This window comes from Rhinoderma darwinii, chromosome 10, assembly GCF_050947455.1.
Source record: "Rhinoderma darwinii isolate aRhiDar2 chromosome 10, aRhiDar2.hap1, whole genome shotgun sequence".
In the NCBI taxonomy this organism is placed as follows: Eukaryota; Metazoa; Chordata; class Amphibia; order Anura; family Rhinodermatidae; genus Rhinoderma; species Rhinoderma darwinii.
Window position 1 is genome coordinate 36,135,236 of NC_134696.1, and position 19,783 is coordinate 36,155,018.

The 19,783-nt window shown below is 42.5% G+C and overlaps 1 protein-coding gene across 1 annotated transcript in view; it reads left to right on the top strand.

Moving 5' to 3' along the window:
- The window catches only part of ANKK1 (ankyrin repeat and kinase domain containing 1), a 65,501-nt gene that overhangs the window by 30,080 nt on the left and 15,638 nt on the right, over window positions 1-19,783 (top strand). Inside the window, exon 2 of the mRNA XM_075840982.1 lies at window positions 14,226-14,520. Coding sequence (XP_075697097.1) covers window positions 14,226-14,520 — 295 coding nt within the window. The remainder of the gene's footprint in view (window positions 1-14,225; window positions 14,521-19,783) is intronic.

Below are 19,783 nucleotides of genomic sequence, written 5' to 3' on the forward strand. Positions count from 1 at the left end.
TTCCCTCAAGCACAATGTAAAAAAATAAAAAATTAACATAACTGGTATCGATGCGTCCGTAAAAGTCTGAACTATTACAATATATCATTATTTAATCCGCACGGTGAACGTCATAAAAAATTAAAACTGTCAGAATTGCTGTTTTTTGGTCCCTTCTTCTCCCACAAAATATTAAATAAAAAGTGATCAAAAAGTCTCATGTACCCCAAAATGGCACCAATATAAACTACAGTTCGCCCCGCAAAAAATATGCACTCATATTGCTAAATCGACGGAAAAAGAAAAGTTATGGATCTCAGAATGTGGCGACAAAACTAAAAATTTTTTTTAACTATCAGTTTTTTCTTGTAAACGTAGTAAAACATAAAAAAATTATATAAATTTGGCATCGCTGTAATCGTAATGACACGCAGAATAAAGTTAACATGCCATTTTTACCGTACGGTGAACGCCATAAAAACAAAAACATCCAAAATATGGAGGAATCAGTTTTTTTCCTATTTCACCCAACAAATATTTTTTTTCCAGTTTCCCACTACATTATATGGTACAATAAATGTTGCTGTGAAATTTTATAACTCGTCCCGCAAAAATTAAGCCCTCATACGACAATATTTATGAAAAAATAAAAAAGTTACGGCTTTTGGAAGGTGGGGGGTGAAACGAAAGTGAAAATCCAAAAATATCTGCAGCGGAAGGGGTTAATGTCTTAGAACATTTTTACATTAAAAACAGTCCCCAAACCTCTTAATGTATTAGCTGGGCATACATAATCACCTGCTTTAAATGCTCAATTTTTTTTACTGCTTACAATTTGTGCCACAATTTATATCTTCAAGTAATTTGACATTAGCGGATTCTAAATCTGACGGAGGCCACAGGGGTTAACTAACTAGTTAGTGTAATGGATTTGTTATTCACTATATCAGACACATTTTTTCGTTTTGACAATGTTACTTTTAGCAGTTGTCTTATTAGGACTTTATTATGAACATAATCTGTATGCAAAATTAGGTCAAGTATCAAGACGTTTTGGTTTCTCATCATTGAGCATATGTGTAATTATCTTATGCCTTTGACAATATGGAAATTTTTCATTTCCAGACCTTTATTTCCATATCTCCTAATTTTAAGTCACAAAGATAAATTATCATAGCTGATTCACATCAAGACATTGAGCTGTGAAATAGCTATTATGTTCATGTGTAAATTCCAAATGACTGATTAAAGGATTTTTAACAATTCCCCCTTTCTAACATACATTTGAGAGGTTAGCAACAAGTATGGGACAGATGAAAGGGAGTATAACTGCAGGATCAGACTACACCGGGTTAGGGAGGATTTACACGAGCGTGTGCGTTTTGCGCGCGCAAAAAACGCGGCGTTTTGCGCACGCAAAAGGCACTTAACAGCTCCGTGTGTTAGCAGCATATGATGCGCGGCTGCATGATTTTCGCATCATTATGACACTCTGTTTTTATGTTTCTAACCAGAAAAACACGTGGTGCTTTTCTGTTTTCATTCATACTTCTTACTGCTGTTTCGCGAATCACGCGCGTCCCACGGAAGTGCTTCTGTGTGGTGCGCGTGATTTTCATGCACCCATTGACTTCAATGGGTGCGTGATGCATGAACAGCGCAGAAATATAGGACCTGTCGCGCGTTTGCACGGAGGTATTACACGCTCGTGTAAATCCTCCCTTAGTTTGATGTCTGTAATCATGGAGACATATAGGACTGCATAGGAACTGTATACATAAAATGGGAAAAAATATTTGTATGTAAAGACTACATTTCCCAGAGGGCAAATCACCAGTTAGCTCTTTGCACATATTGAACAAGCAAGGAATTCTTTGAGAATAAAACTTTGATCTTTAACATGTTATGTTTTTGCAACGTTACTCATCATTTTATGTAGTATAATTCTAAATGTAAACTGTAAAATGATAGACACTCGCTAACACATTCCAGCTACTAAATTAAATGAGTAACACTCTAGATATCCTAGAGGATAGTGTTAGGGCATGACCACACATGGCGGAATTCCTCCGCAACTGTCCGCATCGATGCCGCACAGAATCTGCGTTGCAGATTCTGCAGCGGATCTGCACAAAATGTGCAGTACATTGATGCGGACTAGCTGCTGCAGACTGCGGGAAAAGTGCTTCCCTTCTCCCTATCAGTGCAGGATAGAGAGAAGGGACAGCACTTTCCCTAGTGAAAGTAAACGATTTTCATACTTACCGGCCGTTGTCTTGGTGACGCGTCCCTCTTTCGGCATCCAGCCCGACCTCCCTGGATGACGCGCCAGTCCATGTGACCGCTGCAGCCTGTGCTTTGCCTGTGATTGGCTGCAGCCGTCACTTACACTGAAACGTCATCCTGGGAGGCCGGACTGGAGACAGACGCAGGGAGTTCTCGGTAAGTATGAACTTATATGTTTTTTTACAGATACATGTATATTGGGATCGGTAGTCACTGTCCCGGGTGCAGAAACAGTTACTGCCGATCGCTTAACTCTTTCAGCACCCTGGACAGTGACTATTTACAGACGTCTCCTAGCAACGCTCCCGTCATTACGGGAGCCCCATTGACTTCCTCAGTCTGGCTGTAGACCTAGAAATACATAGGTCCAGCCAGAATGAAGAAATGTCAAGTTAAAAAAGCAAGACGCATCCGCAGCACACATGACATGTGCATGACAGCTGCGGACTTCATTGCGGAACTTTGAATCTCCATTGAAGTCAATGGAGAAATTCCGCCATGAGTCCGCCACTGCTCCGCAACAGACAGAGCATGCTGCGGACACCAAATTCCGCTCCGCAGCCTATGCTCCGCCGCGGAATTGTACGCATCGTGTAAACGAACACTGCTAAATTAAAGTGAAAGTCAATGGAGAAACGGCTCCGCTGCGGATTAACGCTGCGGAGTGTCCCCAGCGGAATTTAAGTGGAATTCCGCCATGTGTGAACCCGCCCTTACTGAGAGGACATTTCTCAGTCATGCTATAATGTTTTTATCCATGAGACATTTATGACTACTTTATGACTCTTCTCTTGAAAATCTGCGATCCTGCACTACATTGTTTTTGATCTGCACCTTATAAAGTGACTCATTCTTGAAATACCTCTTAAGATGGAATTCCGAAAATGACACTTGCCAAATCAGACTTGCTTGGCTGGCTTGTTAAGCCAGTTATACTACTTGAGTGCGTAGTCTTTAACACCGCGGCTTTGTAAAGTAGGGAAAGCATAAACAGCTTACATTTCTGATCCAAGCATGACAACAGAAATTTACAGAGGAACAGTGCGTTTGACAACCTGTGCCTCATTTCACTCATGTTGGAATTTTTAAACTCACGTTCTTTTTTTAGATGTACTGAGAGTCTAAACAAATACATTCACTAGCCTCATAGTATATAACCAGTGTGGTGCAAGTAGAAGGGAAAAGATGACACAGACGACAGGAGCTTCTCCTGGAGTGGAATCCCCGGTCACAGCGTCGGCAACACTGTGGACGGGGATTCCACTTCAGGAGTTTCCCCTGATGTCACTGTCCATATATGGACAGAGACATCAAGCGGAGCGCTCCAGAAGCGGAATCCCCGGCCACACGGGGATTCCGCTCCTTCAGGGAGCTACAGTGGCGCTATCTACAAGGGGGGTGTGGCACTACCTACCAGGGGGCTGTGGGCTGTATGGCATACCAACCAGGGGGCTGTGTGGCACTACCTACCAGGGGACTGTGGGCTATGTGGCATACCAACCAGGGGGCTGTGGGCTGTGTAGCACTACCAACCAGGGGGCTGTGGGCTGTGTGGCACTACCAACCAGGGGGCTGTGGGCTGTGTGGCACTACTAACCAGGGGGCTGTGGGCCATGTGGCACTACCAACCAGGGGGCTGTGGGCTGTGTGGCACTACCAACCGGGGGGCTATGTGGCGCTCCCTACCAGGGTGCTGTGTGGCGGTCCCTACCAGAGGGCTGTGTGGCACTCCCTACCAGGGGGCTGTGTGGCCCTCTCTACAGTGAGCTGTGTGGCGCTATCTACAAGGGGGCTGTGTGGCACTATCTACAGGGGGGCTGTGTGGCGCTATCTACAAGGGGGCTGTGTGGCGCTATCTACAAGGGGGCTTTGTGGTGCTACCTACAAGGGGGCTGTGTGGCGCTACCTACAAGGGGGCTGTGTGGCGCTACCTACAAGGGGGCTGTGTGGCGCTACCTACAAGGGGGCTGTGTGGCGATACCTACAATGGGGCTGTGTGTGCTACCTACAAGGGGGCTGTGTAGTGCTACCTACAAGGGGGCTGTGTGGCGCTACCTACAAGGGGGCTGTGTGGCGCTACCTACAAGGGGGCTGTGCGACGCTACCTACAAGGGGGCTGTGTGGCGATACCTACAAGGGGGCTGTGTGGCGCTACCTACATGGGGGCTGTGTGGTGCTACCTATAAGGGGGCTGTGTGGTGCTACCTACAAGGGGGCTATGTGGCACTACCTACAAGTGGCTGTGTGGCGCTACCTACAAGGGGCTGTGTGGCGTTACCTACAGGGGAAATCTGTGAAAGGTGGGCTGATGCTCATTTTACTGTGAGTGGCGGGTTGATGGGCATTTTACTGTGAGTATGGGCTGATGGTCTTCAAGTGGTTCCGCCTCTGACCTCCAATTGAAATTAATTGGAGGCAGAAAATATCTGCGGCACCCGTTTGGAGCTTTTTTGCCTGCGTCTTTTGCATTTGCTTCAACAGCTTAAGAAAAAACAGAAAAAAAAGGTCAAACAATGCTGTCGATTTTTTTCCCTTACAAAAAAACATGTGTGAACATACCCTACGAGTGTAGTGCTTTTTTTTTTTAGGCGTTTTCTGTCTTTCTGGAAACAATTTTTGGTAGGGGCCCCGAGGAAATTTTATTTTTCCAGTGCTGCCTCGATTCCGAAAAGATTGGGAAACTCTGTACTAGACTACAGGATCACGCTGACCTACGCAAGGATCCCACCGGGGAGCAACTCAGTTTGTCATGGGGACGGGGCCTAGGTGTTTTTGTTTGGGGGCACTGTCTACAAGGGGGAAGTGGGTGACTGTATTTGACTGTCTACAAGGAGGAGGTGGGGAATTATGGCACTGTCTACAGGGTTCAATGCCCGATGAAGGTCGCTTAGACCGAAATGTCGCACTCTGCCACTGGCATTAAAAACAAAAACAAAATAAAAATACCTTTGTTTCAAAATTGGTGTGCCGGATACTCTTTTCTACTGTCTACAGGGAGGCTGTATGGTAAAATCTACAGGGGGGCACTATACAGTGTGGGCGCCACTAAGCGGACATTATACTGTGTAGGGGTACTACAGGTGGCATACTACTGTGGGCACAATTAGAGGACAAAATACGGTGTTCTTGAAGGGGTTGTAATATATTATATTATTAAATATCATTATTATAGTGTATGGGGGCACTAAAGGGGCATTATCATTTTTTATGGGGCATTTTTTTATTAATAACGGCGGTGGGTGCCGAAAGATCATTTCGCACAGAGAACCATCTATCCTAAGGCCGCCCCTGAATATATGTCCCTGAAACGCATTACTCAAAAAGAAATATCCTCTTGTTTAATACACCACTAACATACAAAGGACCTCTTCTTGTCTGAAACCCAGCAGTGTCTGTTCATTTTAGGTGAACGGCCAGTTTAACAGTGAATCTTGTATTATTTCTAATGTATTGCTGCAATAACTGAGGATCCAGTGTTTATTTACAAATAAAATATACATTGGGTCATCAATTAATCATGTTCATTAACTAATGGACAGGTACAATTTAGCCTGGTAATAGAACTATTGAAGTCATCATTTTACTAAATATTGATCACTAATGATTAAATCTCTAAACTTTCTTAACATACATGTTATTCCATGTTAGAACAAAGAAGCATATCCGTAAAAGACCAACTAAAATGAAAAGGCCTATGAATAGATAAAGTTGTTATTGTGTTAAAAAAATGCAATTTGCATGAAAATCTCTTGAGCACGTTAAGAATAGATTATGCTGATTAGTTGGAGATTAAATCCGTTGATTAGTTTCAAATGTTCATGTTTTTAATTATGACTCAACCACTCTCGAGACTCAGGGAGCTTAAAATTTATGAAATGAGCATCATAAGAGTAGTCCAGTCAAAGGCAGGGATCAAGAACTAATATCCGACAGTCATTTTAAATATTCCTAGTAAGACAATCCTTAAAGAACAGTGCTGTAACATCAGGTTACTATTGAAAATACTGATTTGGCCATAGTTAACACCATGCTTCATTCCTCTACTATGATTCTACTACACATGGATAATGTCATCTCACATGAGGACCAGGATGAGCTTCTAGATTGGATCTTCATGCTGTTGACCAAAAAAAAAAAATACATATTTATTAGTACTCAGACATGTTGAATATCTGGTAATTTTTTAGGTCGGTAGTCTTATAATGGGCAAAATTTGCCTAGGGCTTACAGAAGATAAGAATAATTAATTTTAAAAGTCATAAGGGGAATAAAATTCAACTTAAAGAGGTTCTGTCGTGAATTTGATTTTTTTTAACCACATGCCTACCCTTATTCCTGGCGTACTCTCGATTCTAATGTTGTTTCATTTTTTTAGCCTTCCCGTTGTCCCGCTGTGACCCCTGCTCCACTTGGCGGCTAATATGCTAATTTTGAGTGTTTCAGAAAGGAGGAGACCTTATTTCTCCTCAGTAGGCGTTGCCTCCTGCATCACTGTGAAACTGTCCAATCAGAGCGGGTCTTCTGCATCACTGTGAGAACGTATAGTTTGTAATTGGATTGAGAATTGGCTCAAGGACCGTATCCAGAGAGTTGTGGTCAATGATTCCTACTCTGAATGGTCCCTGGTTATAAGTGGTGTAGCACAGGGTTCAGTGCTGGGACCACTATTATTGAACTTATTAATTAATGATATAGAGGATGGGATTAATAGCACTATTTCTATTTTTGCAGATGACACCAAGCTATGTAATATAGTTCAGACTATGGAAGATGTTCGTGAATTGCAAGCTGATTTGAACACACTAAGTGTTTGGGCGTCCACTTGGCAAATTACGTTTAATGTAGATAAATATAAAGTTATGCACCTGGGTACGAACAACCTGCAGGCATCATATGTCCTAGAGGGAGCTACACTGGGGGAGTCAATTGTTGAGAAGGAACTCGGTGTACTTGTAAATCATAAATGAAATAACAGCATCCAATGTCAATCAGCTGCTTCAAAGGCCAGCAAGATATTGTCGTGTATTAAAAGAGGCATGGACTCGCGGGACTGGGATATAATATTACCACTTTACAAAGTATTAGTAAGGCCTCATCTAGAGTATGCAGTTCAGTTCTGGGCTCCAGTTCATAGAATGGATGCCCTGGAGTTGGAAAAAATACAAAGAAGAGCAACAAAGCTAATAAGGGGCATGGAGAATCTAAGTTATGAGGAAAGATTAAAAGAACTAAACCTATTTAGCCTTGAAAAAAGACGACTAATGGGGGGACATAAGTAACTTATATAAATATATGAATGGCACATACAAAAAATATAGTGAAATCCTGTTCCATGTAAAACCCCCTCAAAAAACAAGGGGGCACTCCCTCCGTCTGGAAAAAGAAAGGTTCAACCTGTGGAGGCGACAAGCCTTCTTTACTGTGAGAACTGTGAATCTATGGAATAGTCACCGCAGGAGCCGTCACAGTAGGGACAGTAGATGGCTTTAAAAAAGGCTTAGATCATTTCCTAGAACAAAAAAATCTGTGTAGAATTTTTTTTTTTACTTCCCCTTTCCCATCCCTTGGTTGAACTTGTTGGGCATGAGTCTTTTTTCAACCGTACAAACTATGTAATATCAATAAGCATGACTAGACCATCCCCTGAATAGGCAGTGATATTGTAATAAAATAAAGGCCGCAAGAGCATTGTGTGAAGTATCTATTGACCAGTCAACCAGCATTCTGGACAAAATAATTATCAGGGGGACTAAAGGACTAATATTTTAGATGTAGAGATACAAGGTTTAGTGTAAACAAACATTTTCTGTGCTAAAATCTTTTATGGCCTTGAAATCCTTATGGATCAGTATAAGGCAGAGACGAATGTACAAATAATCTGATATGCCTACTTAAAATGCAAAAGCCGTGGCCTCTATAATCTGCTGCTGAGTTCAGCTCTTAGACCCCCACCGATCACGGATTGATGGTCTATCTTAATGATAGGCCTTCAATGTTTTTTTTTCCTGAAAAACTACTTTAATATTCTATTTTACAAAAACCATAGCACTTGTATGAATCACTGATTTTGTCCTGAGGTTTCACTTAAGGATTTGCAACGTCCCCCGATGTTGAACACCATGGCCATTTGGGTTAATATCTTCTTCAATAGCAAAAACACTCATTCATAACTATTATATAAATAAAATAAAAAATGTAAATATAAATAACAAGTTGGGCAATATTTTTTACTCTTCAGTGAACATTATAGGACATTAGCATTTCTTAAAAATCTGACCTAATCTGAAATACAAGGAAGCTTGTTATTGTACAGGATGGTAGAATTACTTTTTAAGTACCTAATTAAATTGCTATTGGATATGGTCAGTAATGTTAATACATTTCCAATATACCATGTGTTGCAGAGTGCTTGAAAGGAATATGATCTGAAGCATTGCACATAATGTGATAGGAAAATAAGAAATAGGATAGAATTGTTCAATTCAATTTAATTTATAAAGCTTATTATATTTTTCAGCAGAGATTTATCAGTTTTTCATTTTCTTTGTAGAATATTGAATTTACCCTTTATTATTTATTTTCATATACATTTATGTCCCATTATAGTGCCAACATCTTTTACAGCGCTGTTCAGAGATTGTCACCATTAAAATGTGCATAAATGTAAAGTTATGCATCTGGGTACTATTAATCTGCATGTTTCATATGTCTTAGGGGGCGAGTCACTTGTAGAGAAGGATCTGGGTAAACTTGCAGATCATAGACTAAATAACAACATGCAGTGTCAATTAGCTGCTTCTAAAGCCAGCGGGATACTGTCGTGTATTAAAAGAGGCATGGACTCACGGGACAGGGATGTAATATTACAATATTACCACTTTACAAAACATTAGTGCGGCCCCATCTAGAATATGCAGTTCAGTTCTAAGCACCAGTTCATAGAAAGGATGCCTGGGAGGTAGAAAAGGACAAATAATAGCCATAAAACATCGAAAGATTAACCCTTTCACTTCGCCAATCTGGCTATTTACGTCACTGCAACATATACCTCATGCTGCAACTACATAAATTTATGTAATCCTGTTTAATGGCAGATTGTACTGTATAGCGCTCTGTAATTAGAGAGATCTGTCTGACACTGAAGTGACAGGGAGCTGAAATGATTAGCTCTCTGTCACAAAATACGCTAATCACAAAGTTAGTGCTGTATTATTCAATAGGAGCCGAATACAGGCAGCTTTCTTCCTGCATTTGGGCCATTGCCATTAAAACCCGTGATGGCTTGATAATGTCACGAGTTTCCAACAGTGATGGATTAGAGGATCATGCTGGGAGAAAACGAGATGTGTCCTTCCAGCAATCCTCTGTATGTAGATCACTGCTTATCTGTGATCTGCATTCAGAGAAATACTAGGGGGACACACATCATGCTATCTCAACTTCCTCCAGACAAGGAAAAAAAAAAGAAGTAAAATAAGAGAAAATAGCAAAATTACAAAATAAATAGATAATAAAAAAATAAAGATAATTAAAAAAACTAAAGAAAAGGGTGTGTGAAATATTTTTTCTAACAGCTCCCCCAAGCCATTCACACCGTCAGTGACTATGTTCCAATAATAATGCGTACAAATCTCAGATTCTATATTATATCAAATCAAATTAGTAACTGCCATTAGTTTTTGTCTCTCTAAGGCTGGGTTCACACGACCAATTTTCAGACGTAAACGAGGCGTATTATGCCTCGTTTTACGTCTGAAAATAGGGCTACAATACGTCGGCAAACATCTGCCCATTCATTTGAATGGGTTTGCCGACGTACTGTGCAGACAACCTGTCATTTACGCGTCGTCGTTTGACAGCTGTCAAACGACGACGCGTAAAAATACAGCCTCGTCAAAAGAAGTGCAGGACACTTCTTTCAGACGTAATTTGAGCCGTTCTTCATTGAACTCAATGAAGCACAGCTCAAAATTTACGGCTGTCAGAGAAGCCTCGCAAAATGCGAGGAGGAGGAATTACGGCTGAAACGAGGCAGCTGTTTTCTCCTGAAAACAGTCTGTCATTTCAGCCGTAAAAGCCTCTCATCGTGTGCACATACCCTAAGGGTGCGTTCACATATAATAGTTGAATCAGCATCAGTTTTTTTGGTCTATCAACTGATACATATTTGCAAAAACTGATGCAAAAATGTATCAGTTGCCATCAGGCTTTTTCACAATTTTTACAACAAAACCATCAGTTGTCATCGGTTGTCATTAGTTACAATCAGTTTTTACCATCAGTTTTTACCGCAATGGTCCACCAAGTAGGTAGTCTAGGGTCTGAAAATGTGTACATTTTATCAAAGTGGTGCATAGTTTGTGATAGATTGGATACATGAAAGAATAGATACATGTTGTGTACTTGTCATTTCACAAAACTTCTGACGTGATCCTGGCATGTCAGGGCTCTCCTTCTCTGCTCCAGCCTTGGTGCTACACTGAAGTCTGACACACACATTTTAATGTCACATGTGTCATATTCAGTGCAGCACTGAGGCCGTCGCTAAGAGGGAGAGCCCAGAAGGCAGCTGTTGTCTGCTCACCTCAGATCAGATCTTCGAAGCAGCCTTGTTAACCTGCAAAGTCGGCAAATACTAGCCCTAACTTCAGGGAGTAGCTAGGTTTTGGCGCCGTTTCCGCTACAAAATACCACTCCTCATCTCCAACCCTCCCCACACCACACTGGGATTGTTATTGTTTCTTTTCACATGACAGGGTCCGGGTATTGGCCTTTAAAAACTTTCCTCTCTGCCCGTTTTTGACGGTAGTTTTGCATCTATTTTGTATCCGTTTCGTGTCCGTGTTTCCGTTTTGACAGCCCATTGCAACCCATTTTGCATCCGTTTGTCATTGTCCGTTTTAAAAACAAATTAATTTCATGTGTAGATAATGCCACAGTGACCTCTGTATAAAGTGCCACACACCCCCTGTAGATAATGCTGCAGTGCCCTCTGTAGATAATGTCACAGTGCCCTCTGTATATAATACCAGTGCCCTCTGTAGAAAATGCCACAGTGCCCTCTGCACATAGTGCCACACTGCTCTCCGGATATAGTGCTATAAACCCTGTGTAGATAATGCCACAGTGCCCTCTGTAGATAGCACCAAAATGCCCTCTGTAGATTGCCCCACACAGCCCCATGTGGATAGCGCCACACAACCCCCTGTAGATAGCACCACCCACACCCACTGTAGATAGCGCCACCCATGCCCCCTCTGGATAGTGCCACCCATGCCACCCTGTAGATAGTGCAACCCACGCCTCTCTATAGATAGTGGCACCTATGCCCACCTGTAGATAGTGCCACCCATGCCCCCTTTAGATAGTGATACTCATGCCCCCCCTACAGATAGATGGACAATGACGTCAGGGGCTACTCCTGGAGCGGAATTCCCGGCCAGAGCATCGGCAGTTCTCTGGCTGTGGATTCCCTCCGGGAGGAGCCCCTGACGTCACTGTCCATATATGGACTGTGAAGTCAAGGGCTCCTCCAGGAGGAGCGGTGGGTGGCACTATCTATAGGGGGGCATGAGGGGGTTACCTCTAGGAGCGGAATCTCCAGCCAGAGCATTGCAGACGGTCTGGCAGGGGATTGCGCTCCAGGAGTAGCCCCTGATGTCATTGTCCATTTATGGACAGTGATGTCAGGGGCTCCTTGTGGAGCAGATTCCCCAGCCGGCCACAGCGATGGCAACTCTCTGGCTGGGGATTCCGCTCCTAGAGTGAGCTACAGTGGTGCTATCTTCAGGGGGTAGCGCTATATACAGGGGGGGGTGGCGCTTTTTACAGGGGGGCATGGGTGGCACTAAATTCCACTCCTGCTCTCCGGCCAGAGCGTCAGCAATTCTCTGACCAGGAAATCCCGCGATGGGGGCTGCTGGAAGGTGGCTGCCGGTGTTGAACTTGTGAACAATACATTAAATAGGATGCAGCGCTGGACTACCCAGGGAGCTGGACACAAAAACGCATTAGGTAATGTTTTTGGATCCGGCTCCTGCACATGTCCCGCGCTGTACGGTGGCAAAACTTATGTCCCATGTGCCAGAACAAATCCCATAGAAAGTTATGGGACCCGTTCTAGCATCAGTTTCCCTCCGGCTTTTCTGCAACACGCTGACAGGGGCAACGGACATATGTGAACCCTGCTCCTATTTGCTCTTACAGCTACTATGAAAATTTGTGTATATGAGTGCTTCACGCCCATTTACAAATACCACATCCCACCTAAAGGATGGAAGCGCGCTAGAAAAGATGGTGACCATTGTTCTCAAAAGTTACAGTGATTATGTTTTAGCGTTGGTAAATTACAAAAGGCATTGGAAGGCATTGGTTCTAAAATGGTTAAAAGAATTATATTTATTTAGTCTTGAGAAGAGATGTCTAAGGGGGACATGATAAATCTATATAAGTATATTAAAGGCCCTTACGAAAAATATGGTGAAAAGTGGTTACATGTAAAATCCCCTTTAAAAGACAAGGGGCACTCTCTCCGTCTGGAGAGAAAATGTTCAATCCTTAGATATAACAAGACTTATTTACTGTAAGATCTGTGAATCTGTGATTTTTTCTACCCCAGTCTCTGGTTTTAGCACAAACAGTTGATGGCTTCAAGAAAGGCTTAGATGTTTTCTTGAACAAAATAACATCAACGATTATGTAAATGTATAGAATTGTTTGAATGTTGATCCAGTCTGATTGCCACTTGCGATCAGGAAGGAAATGTTTCCCTTTTATGGCAGGTTGTGTCATGCATTATGGGTATATTTTTGCCTTTCTCTTCATCAATGGTGGGAAACAAAGTTATAAAATGTACCCCTACCACTTACCTTCACCCATCCCCTGGTGTTTTTTTTTTTTAGCAGTATTTACTAAGTAACATTCCTGTCCCCTATCCCAGACGCACGCTAGGGAAAATTTTATAGGATGCAAATTAACTATTAGTAGGTTTTTTGGAGTGTAGGAAGAACCTCAAGGATTGCAGAAAAAAATGTAATGCGTACTGATACAAGGGCAGGTTAAAATACCATTTCCGAGGGGGATGCATACAAGCCACAATGTTTTATGAGCGGGATCGCACAAGTGTAACATATTGATTCATGACGGGGTGGCTGATTAGTATTAAAATTGCACACATATAAGGCTTCCATAAAGTGCCAGTCATACAGTTACGTGCAATACAACATGACGGCTAGCAGCCTATTAGTTACGCCTATACTAATAGATAACAGCCATTTACAAGGGACACGTAGGGAGGAGAATCACACTCTAATTTCCTGCCCTGGTACTAGTTTCCGCCAGAAAACGGAGCTCGTGGAACTGTCACAGCAGCAAGAGTTTAACTAGTCAGCAAAACTATAGCCACAAGACCCTCTTGGCTCATGTTTGGCTGCATCATTACATAAGAAAACGTGAGGTGTTGTGAAGTAATAGGAAACAACACGTTATTCATAAACTCCCTATTTATTTATTCTTTGTATACGAGGACCCCAATCTCTATCTCCCTTGAGTAATCCTAAACCATCATAGGAGGAAAAGCATAGGGAAGATAGGGGCAAAAAACGATATGTAGGGTAAGGTTCCAATGTTGTGCCACTCCTTACAGGGTGGTCGCCCTATTTCTCAAGAAGGCTATAATAAGTAAAATAAAAGGGATAGTAAGTTGGTGGTTACCATTGGCAATGAGCATCGTGACAACTGAATTACAGCAAGACCGTTCCACAATATCATTACTGGAGCTATGTTATCATGTTTTGTATGTTCCTGTTTTTTATGGGACACTTGTGGTGTATTTTAAAAGAATTGGTTAAAAGTTAAATTTTATACATGCACTTCTATAGTTTATACTGTAGACTATGATACCACTATAATTCAGTTTATAAGATAGAGCTGTTTATGTTTTGTTTACTTTTTTTACGCAGCACAACCTATAACAATGTGATGGAAGAAGCATCTAAGATGGAGAAGATAAAATTCAGATACATTGTACAAATTTATGGAATTTGCACAAATCCTCTGGGTATTGTGATGGAATTTATGGAAAATGGATCCCTTGAGAAACTAATTCCCACCCATACACTTAGCTGGCAGCTAAAGTTCCGTTTCATTCATGAGATAGCCCTAGGAATGAACTTTCTCCATATTATGACTCCACCACTTCTCCATTTGGACCTAAAACCTGGCAATATTCTCCTGGATGAGCATTTGCATGTGAAGGTAAGATAAGGATTGAACATCAGTTAATACTGAGCACATTTGCATATAGTCTGGATTTATTATTTACTATCATTTTGTGCCTGCAGCTCTTATGCAGACCTATGTGTCTCCATGGTTACATACTACAAGCAAATCTTGTGTAGTCTGATCCTGCAACAATATTCCCTTAAATCTGTCCCCTACGTCTTACTAACATATATTCCAAAGGTGTGAAAGGAGTCGGGGACAGATGGAAGAGAGTATGAATGCAGAATCAGACTATACAAAGATTGTTTGTAGTCTGTAACCATGCAGCACTATATGTCTATATGGGAGCTGTAGCTACAAAGTTGCTTCATTTTTATTATACATGCATTGGAACATTTAAAAAAATAGTTGTAATAGTGTTTATACCCTTTAAATAATATTTAAGCAAAACTATTTAAGCGGTAAAGACAATGAATAAATGTCCTTTGGAGTTTTGTCCCACCATTCGAGCAGGAGTAACAGAGGAATGGCACAATTTTTATTTCATAACAGGTGACAGGTCCTCTTTAAGTTAAAAGTCAAAGGCTAATCTCTCATTCAGCTTTTTCGTCCACAATATTTGAAACCTTTTTTCTTACTGCCTAACTATTCATTAACAGATCTGTTTCAGTATTTTGGACCTCATCAGCAGTCAGCAGGAACTGGTTAGCTATATGAGATGTCTTGGATGAGGAAGCTGATGAGATACGATGATGAAGGATCGACACTGATTTGCTACAGAGATGCGGTTCAAGTTAGCTAAAAGCCGAGTGTAACATCCATGGCCACGGACCATCGGGATTACTCACCCCTCAACGTCCGCAGCCATTGTCTGTTGAGCACTGGCCCGCATCTCCTTTCCAGGTGACGCCAGTGCTCACTTCCGCTCCACTCTGCTGTGTTCTGTAGGGTGCGCGCGCAGGCTCGCGCCCAGCCTTAAACGGCCAGTACATGCACATGTAAGCATCAGCAATTAGCCCATGATCACCCTGAACTATAAGAAGGGCCTTGCCCCTTTGCTCATTGCCTGAGCGTTATTAGTATTTCAATGTTAGTCCTTGCAAATGGTCCCTTAGTGTTTTCCCGTGCCCTGCTACCTGTATCCTGTATCCCGTGCTTTGTTCTTGTTCCTGAGCCTGTTAGTGTTTGGAGTCGTGTCCTACTGCACCTGTTGTCATCCGCTACATCTGGCGCATCCTACTGCACCTGCTGTCATCCGCCACGTCTGGCACAACCTACTGCACCTGCTGTCATCCGCCACATCTGGCGCAACCTGCTGCACCTGCTGTCATCCGCCACGTCTGGTACAACATGCTGCACCTGCTGTCATCTGCCACATCTGGCGCAACCTGCTGCACCTGCTGTCATCCGCCACATCTGGCGCATCCTACTGTAGCTGCTGTCATCCACCACATCTGGCTCAACCTGCTGCACCTGCTGTCAACCACCACGTCTGGTGCAACATGCTGCACCTGCTGTCTTCCGCCACGTCTGGCGCAACCTGCTGCACCTGCTGTCACCCGCCACATCTGGCGCAACCTGCTGCACCTGCTGTCATCCGCTATGCCTGGCACAACCAGCTGCACCCACCTCCACCTCTATCCATGCTAAAGCCTCTGTCACTGTCAGGACTATTCAGGTACCCTAGTGCAGGACTTTGTATTGATTGGGTGCTCTGTTGTTTGGCCAGCTGCCTCCCCTCTATGGCGGTGCAGCCTAGTGGGTCCACATACCCACAGACCGTGACACCGAGCCTTGGTCTAAGAGTCCTACCGGAGTGAAATATTGTCTAACAGGGTAGCAATGCTATTGGAAATAAGATAGCTGTGAAATGGGATTTTATAGATAACGTTCTTCCTGGTGGAGTAGATCTAGTTGTATAGTTTTCTAGGTATAATTGCCTGAAGTCTCATACTCTATTAGGGAATTCTAAGTTTACAGACATGGTACCAATTTAGGACTCTTATCAGAACCATTGGCGATAAGCTGATCACAGGATTTCCTGCTGCTGAGTCCTCCAGCGATCAGATGTAATCCAGCTGCTGGGGAACCCAGAAGCAAATGTTCAATATGCCTGCAGTTCCGCCACCACCGGAGAAATTAAGCATTACACAGATCTCATTGAAATCAGTCCATGTAATTTATGCATGTGTCATTCTCTGCTGCAGGTAATACATGAGGGGACTTAATGGGGCACGCCCATATATTACTTTAGAATTTATTGAGCAAAAAAAAGGAAACTGATGCCACACACGTATATCCATATACCTACTGACTTCCATTATAAAAAACAAATTAAAAAAAACAAAAACAAACTTACCAACCACTGGATATATGTTGTTGTTTTTTGCCGTGTTGAATAGTATGGCAGGTACACAATTCAATGCCATAAAATACAGCATCCAGGTGTAAACCTGTCAAACATATATCTAAAGGACAATGGTTGAAAATACAATTGCCCCATTCAAACCTAAAGGAACGTTACATTATACATTTTAATACTAGTTTAGTATACATATGTGTACATCAAACGTATGCTGCAAGTGCCTAATTTTTCATACTTTTCCCTGATTTTTTATATCGTTGTTAGCCTAGTATCTAATCTGTATGTGCTAATGTCGGTCCCATGGAGTCGCTTTCTCCTTTGTAATGATATTCTAAATATATTTTATTTTTACTGATAAGTGTCCTAGGAATGACATTGAAGTTTATAATACTGACATATGATATATTATGCTTTTTAAAGCTTTTATATACATGCTAGTCTTCCAAGCTATGCGATTGACACTGAATTTCAAATATGTGCTCATACTTACAATTCCAGGTGCTGGCAAGCATTTTTTTTTACTACCAGGGTGACCTAGAAACTACTGTTCTGAGTCACACAATGCTTTTTGGATTCCCTTATGTGCATGCTTGTCATACAATGTATCCATTATCTTTGCATATTTAAATACACAATGATAAATTTACTCTACAGTGTTTGTTTGTGGATATATAGGTGTGTTTATATAGGACAATGGTCTCCAACCTGTGGCTTTTCAGCTGTTGTGAAACTACAACTCCCAACATCAGAATCAAAGAGCACAAAAGACACAGAACAGGATTAGGTATTCCTAACCAGCTGAATAGCTTACCGACAAGATGCTATGGTGCTGGAAAATCAAGGTCTGGGATCAAACCCACACAAGATTATTCCATGCTCTTTTCTAAAATTGTATTTCACCCAAGGGCAATTATGGCATAGCTCTAAGAATACGAGCTAGGTGCCAGGCATGTGCACATCTCTCTCCATTATACTCTGAGGATCCACATTCTCTAGTACAGAAGTGGATATGAATGTGATTGGTTGGAACACCCCTTCTTGAGGGATACAGTTAGAACCATCTAAAACCTGGAAAGAAGAATTAGTATATAGACAGGTGGGAGACATCTATTACATGCCATAGGAAGTGCAAGTGATAAAAATACTGTAGGACATATTTAAAAAGATTGGTGAAAACTTCAAACCTGGCTCTACCGTTAAAGACCAAATCCTGAATTACTGTAACTGTGCTGTTGAAACTTGCAAAATGTATTGAACAATGGTATAGCATGACAAAAACTAAGAATGTGTCCAGCATGAAAAAAAAAGAGTTTGCATGTTTTCGAGGAACTGCACCTCACTTGTGTGTACAAGGTACTGGTGGCAGTGACGTAACTACCGAGGTAGTAGCCGTAGCGGCCGCTACGGGGCCCGTGGCTTGATTGGGTGGTGCCGCTAACAGCCGTTATGGCTGCTACAGCGGCAGCGACGCTACTACGGGGCCCGCGCCGCCGAGCCTCTAACATGTATGAGCCGGGCGATATAGGCCCTCTCATGCCCGAGAGCGTCGCTAGCACAGGAGTGGGCTCCGGTGCTAGAGACAGTCACCCCCTCTTGCAGTAATTGTACCTGCGTCTACAGCACGCAGGATAGCCGGGCACATTCCGTGGCCGACGATTCAGCCCCTTACAATGACGCTGATTGGTGGGGCAAAATTACTTGCTAGCGGCACGATGACGTCCTCGTCCAAGCTTCAATGGCGCTGATTGACGCGCCGCTTGTTCAGCTCCAAAGAGAGCAGGTTTGCAATGCCACCGGACGGCGCGGGAATGGGATCAGGGTGAGTATGTAATTTTTTTATTTGTTTTTTTCTAAAACTGAGCAGCATTATCTACAGTTGGGACTCTATCTACTGGGGGGGCACTATATACAGGGGTGTTCTATAGGTGGGGATGTGCAGCACTGTATACAGGGGGTCTATATGTGGGACACTATATACAGGGGTGGACTATGTGTAGAGCACAATATATAGGGCACTACCTATAAGGGTGGGCTATATGTGGGACACTATATACAGGGGGAGCTCTATGTGAGGTACTATCTACAGAGGTGGGCTATAGGTGGAGCACTTTCTATAGAGGAAGCTCTGGAGTCCATATGTGGGCACTATGTAGGGCACTATATACAGAGGCTCTATGGGGGGCATGGAGTGTTTGTGGGACACAGTGTATGGTGCTATTATAGTTAGTGGTGTAGTGTATGTCACTTTATTATATTATTCATTTATTACAGTTAGTTATATAGCACCAACATATTACGCAGTGCTGTACAGAGGTCCTCTTTTTTTTTCCATGGTTGGATTTGAACCCAGGACCCCAGTGCTGCAAGGCAATAGTGCTAACCACTGAGCCACGTGCTGCCCATATTTAGTTGTGTTTAGAATTTTAACTTTGTTTATAGGTGCAAAAATGTTTTAAAAGTGAGAAGCCGAAGACATCTGAGTGAAAAACTGCAGAAATGGGTCGTGGCCGGGAGAAATACATCATAGAGATCTGGACCGGAGGGAGAAGAGAAGAACTAGAATCTGAGACGTCACCAGTGAGTCACTTAATGAAAATGTTTGTTCTGCCTCTAATCAGCACTGTAGTCACTGTATGATCTGCAGCGAGATGATGGGTGGTATGGTTTTGTTTTTTTGTGAAACAGCATCTCCCAGCATATCCTTAACATTGTTCAGGCCATGCTGGGAGCTGTAGATTTACGCTGTACAAACCTATATGGCAGGGGTTGCACTAAATTGAGGTGTATTTGTTCTGGTGTTGTATATATGTAGTGAGCTTGTTTCTGGGGCTGTATATATGTACTGATCTTGGTTCTGATACTGTATTTAAGTACTTAGGTTTGTACTGATGCTGTATATATGTACTGAGCTTTGTTCTGTGGATGAATATA